Genomic DNA, 2,805 nt, shown 5'->3' with positions numbered 1-2,805 from the left:
TACCTACCTACCTACCTACCTACCTACCTACCTACCTACCTACCTACCTACCTACCTACCTACCTACCTACCTACCTACCTACCTACCTACCTCCTACCTACCTACCTACCTACCAACCCACCTACCTACTATAGCTACCTACCTACCTACTTACCTACCTACCTACCTACCTATAGCTACCTATCTATAGCTACCTACCTACCTACTTACCTACCTACCTATCCACGCTGTCTTTTTTCTGTTCTAGTGAATTGTGCTGTCCAAAGCACAGCTGTGGCTACAAGTTGTGCACGCCAGGACAATACCCTAACGAGCTGATCAAAAGCTTCCTGGGCTTCCTCTTTGGGCTTGCTCTCTCTGTCGGCGTTTATTTCTTCATGTGCTTGCAGGTGACGTCATGAACATGTTCTTGTTTAGTAAGAGTTTTACGGCATTTGCAACACAACAAGGTCAAATAATTGCCGAAGATTTGAGGTGTTACAAGAGAGAAACGAACGCAATAAAAAAAAAAAGAAGAGATGAGGATGATAGATGTTTGATAGGAAAATGGGAGCAAACCACTCAAGACCACCTGCCAACCACTCACGAAGATGAGGAAGGGTAAGCGGAGACAGAGACAGTAGGGACAGGTGGGTGGGCAATATGGGAAACAAAACTTTTAGCGAAGATGTAAGGGCAAGAAAAACAGCAAATAGAATCCAAAAATGAAGAAAGTGTTACAACAATGTTTTGTCCTTAATGCTTAATAATTAATGTGCCCTTTGAAAATATGCAAATTATTACTGGCGGAATGCTTCAATCCGGCCTGTCAGGGTCGGCTCTTGCCTCATGGGACGTGTTAGAAATGAGAGGACACCAAGGCAAATGATCAACTCGACGTGGCAGTACTGCGACGTGGTAATCGAACTCAATCCCTTGCATAGACGGAAAAGAGCCCTCCTGTTACACCAATGCGGCCATCGTTCATGGTAAAACAGCGATAAAAATTGTGAGCAAAATGTAATTTGAAATTGATTGTTAAGCTGCGAGACAATATTATAAGGTCTGAAGATGATCGGATGAAAACACGACTTGAAGTGGAAACAAGTGTTTCGGGGGAAGGGGAGGGGTAGATAGATAGATAGATAGATAGATAGATAGATAGATAGATAGATAGATAGATAGACAGATAGATAGATAAACATCTGAATTCATTTTTGTTCATTTTTAAGCCCACCCACCCCCCAAAAAAAAACATTAAAAAATTTAAAATTAACTCAAACAACCAAACAATAAAGCAAAACAACAACAACAACAAACAACAAACAACAATAACAACAAAACAACACACACGCGCGCACACACACACACACACACACACACACACACACACACACACACACACACACACACACACACCCGCCAACTCTCTATTTGTATTTTTCCATTTCTGAACCTCAATAATATTGACGCTGCCACCTTCTCCCCTTCCTTGACTCGCAATCCCTGTCCCACTCAGCTGGAGGCCAACATGGAGCTGACCCTTGGAGTGAGTGTAGGGCTCGGCGTGATTCTCTCCCTTGGCCTCGCATTCTCCACAGCCATTCGATGTCTGGTCTTCCTGGCCCTGCCCAGCTTCTGCTCCAGCAAAGGCCGGTGAGAAAGGAAAACGTCAGACACGCGCACTTTGGAAAAAAATGTTTTTAGTTTTAGTTTTAGTAGAGGTTTTACGGCACTCGCAACTGCATAAGGTCATATGAGCGCCAGAAGATTAGAGGTGTTATAAGAGAGTAACAAACATAAAAAAGAAGAAGGGGAGATAAGGACGATAGATGTTTGATAGGGAAGAAGAAGCAAACCACACCAGAGCACCCGCCAACCACTCACAAAAAATGTTTCGGGGCCGCGCACTATCAACAATCGTACACCACAGGATGGTTCTCTTGGATAAAAGAAAGTGTCCACGGAGGTAAACGCATTGCTTCAGATGGCGCTGCAGTCGCTGTTTCAAAGCTTTCTTTCGTTTCTCCAGAAGAAGAATAGGAATAGCAACCCCTTGAGCTTGCGGATCGACTGCTGTTCATTAGTCTAAAATCAGCTGTTCTGGTTCACTCAGAGCGGAATTTTAGGTTTTTAAAAACGTTATTATGATTACCTCAATTACTTCACGCCTTTTATTCTACAGCCAAATTAAACGACGAAAATAGTAGCTTTTTCCTCCCGAAAAGAGGCTTTTTATCAGCCTAACCAGGCGTTCTTCTGAAAATTGAATTGAAATTTATTTTTAAAACTAGTCACAGTTTCACTTTGATCTTTTCACACGGCTCGGTAATTCTGTTTGAAAAGTATGCGCTTTTTCGAAGAGGGCACCACCGGATTTTGAGGACGCTTCCAAGAGATGAGAGTACCATCTTGTAGTGTACGATCTTTGACACTATCTGAACTGCGCACATTTTAAAGATGTCCATACAATACGATTGCCGATACCATCTGACGAGTACATTCTCCTTTACTCAATAGGCCTGCAAGATTTACATGTATATCCATAAAATTTAGTATCACGGAAGCTATTTACATGTACCAGGTGAGTCAATCAACAAAGTGATTGATATGTGTATTCGTGTCATATAAAAATACGTCTGGTTTATGGTTAGTTTTAGTAAGGTTTTACGGCGCTCGCAATTGCATAAGGTCATTTGAGCGCCAAGGGGTAAATGCCAACAGAGAAGTCCAAATGGGGAATCAATCTGCTTTACAACAAAAAAAAACCCGACATGTTTACGCCTTGCATTTAAATGACTGAAGGGTGTTTTTTTTCATTGAGC

The 2,805-nt window shown here is 42.2% G+C and overlaps 2 protein-coding genes across 2 annotated transcripts in view; both read left to right on the top strand.

The window, feature by feature from the left end:
• Positions 1-248: 248 nt before the first annotated feature.
• On the top strand, positions 249-470 carry LOC118478063 (the record flags this gene model as incomplete). The annotated part of the gene is given in 1 exon segment (XM_035971002.1): positions 249-470. A coding segment is annotated over 1 exon segment (154 nt), but the record flags the coding sequence as incomplete, so codon positions are not given.
• A 987-nt stretch (positions 471-1,457) lies between these two features.
• Positions 1,458-2,805, top strand: part of LOC118478062 — a 2,859-nt gene continuing 1,511 nt past the window's right edge. The window contains exon 1 of the mRNA XM_035971001.1: positions 1,458-1,636. Within this exon, the coding sequence (XP_035826894.1) occupies positions 1,512-1,636 (125 nt within the window). The 5' untranslated portion in view covers positions 1,458-1,511. The remainder of the gene's footprint in view (positions 1,637-2,805) is intronic.

This window comes from Aplysia californica, unplaced genomic scaffold, assembly GCF_000002075.1.
Source record: "Aplysia californica isolate F4 #8 unplaced genomic scaffold, AplCal3.0 scaffold00358, whole genome shotgun sequence".
Taxonomy (NCBI): domain Eukaryota; kingdom Metazoa; phylum Mollusca; class Gastropoda; order Aplysiida; family Aplysiidae; genus Aplysia; species Aplysia californica.
Note: the sequence above shows the minus strand (reverse complement) of the source record. Positions and strands in the feature narration are given on the sequence as shown.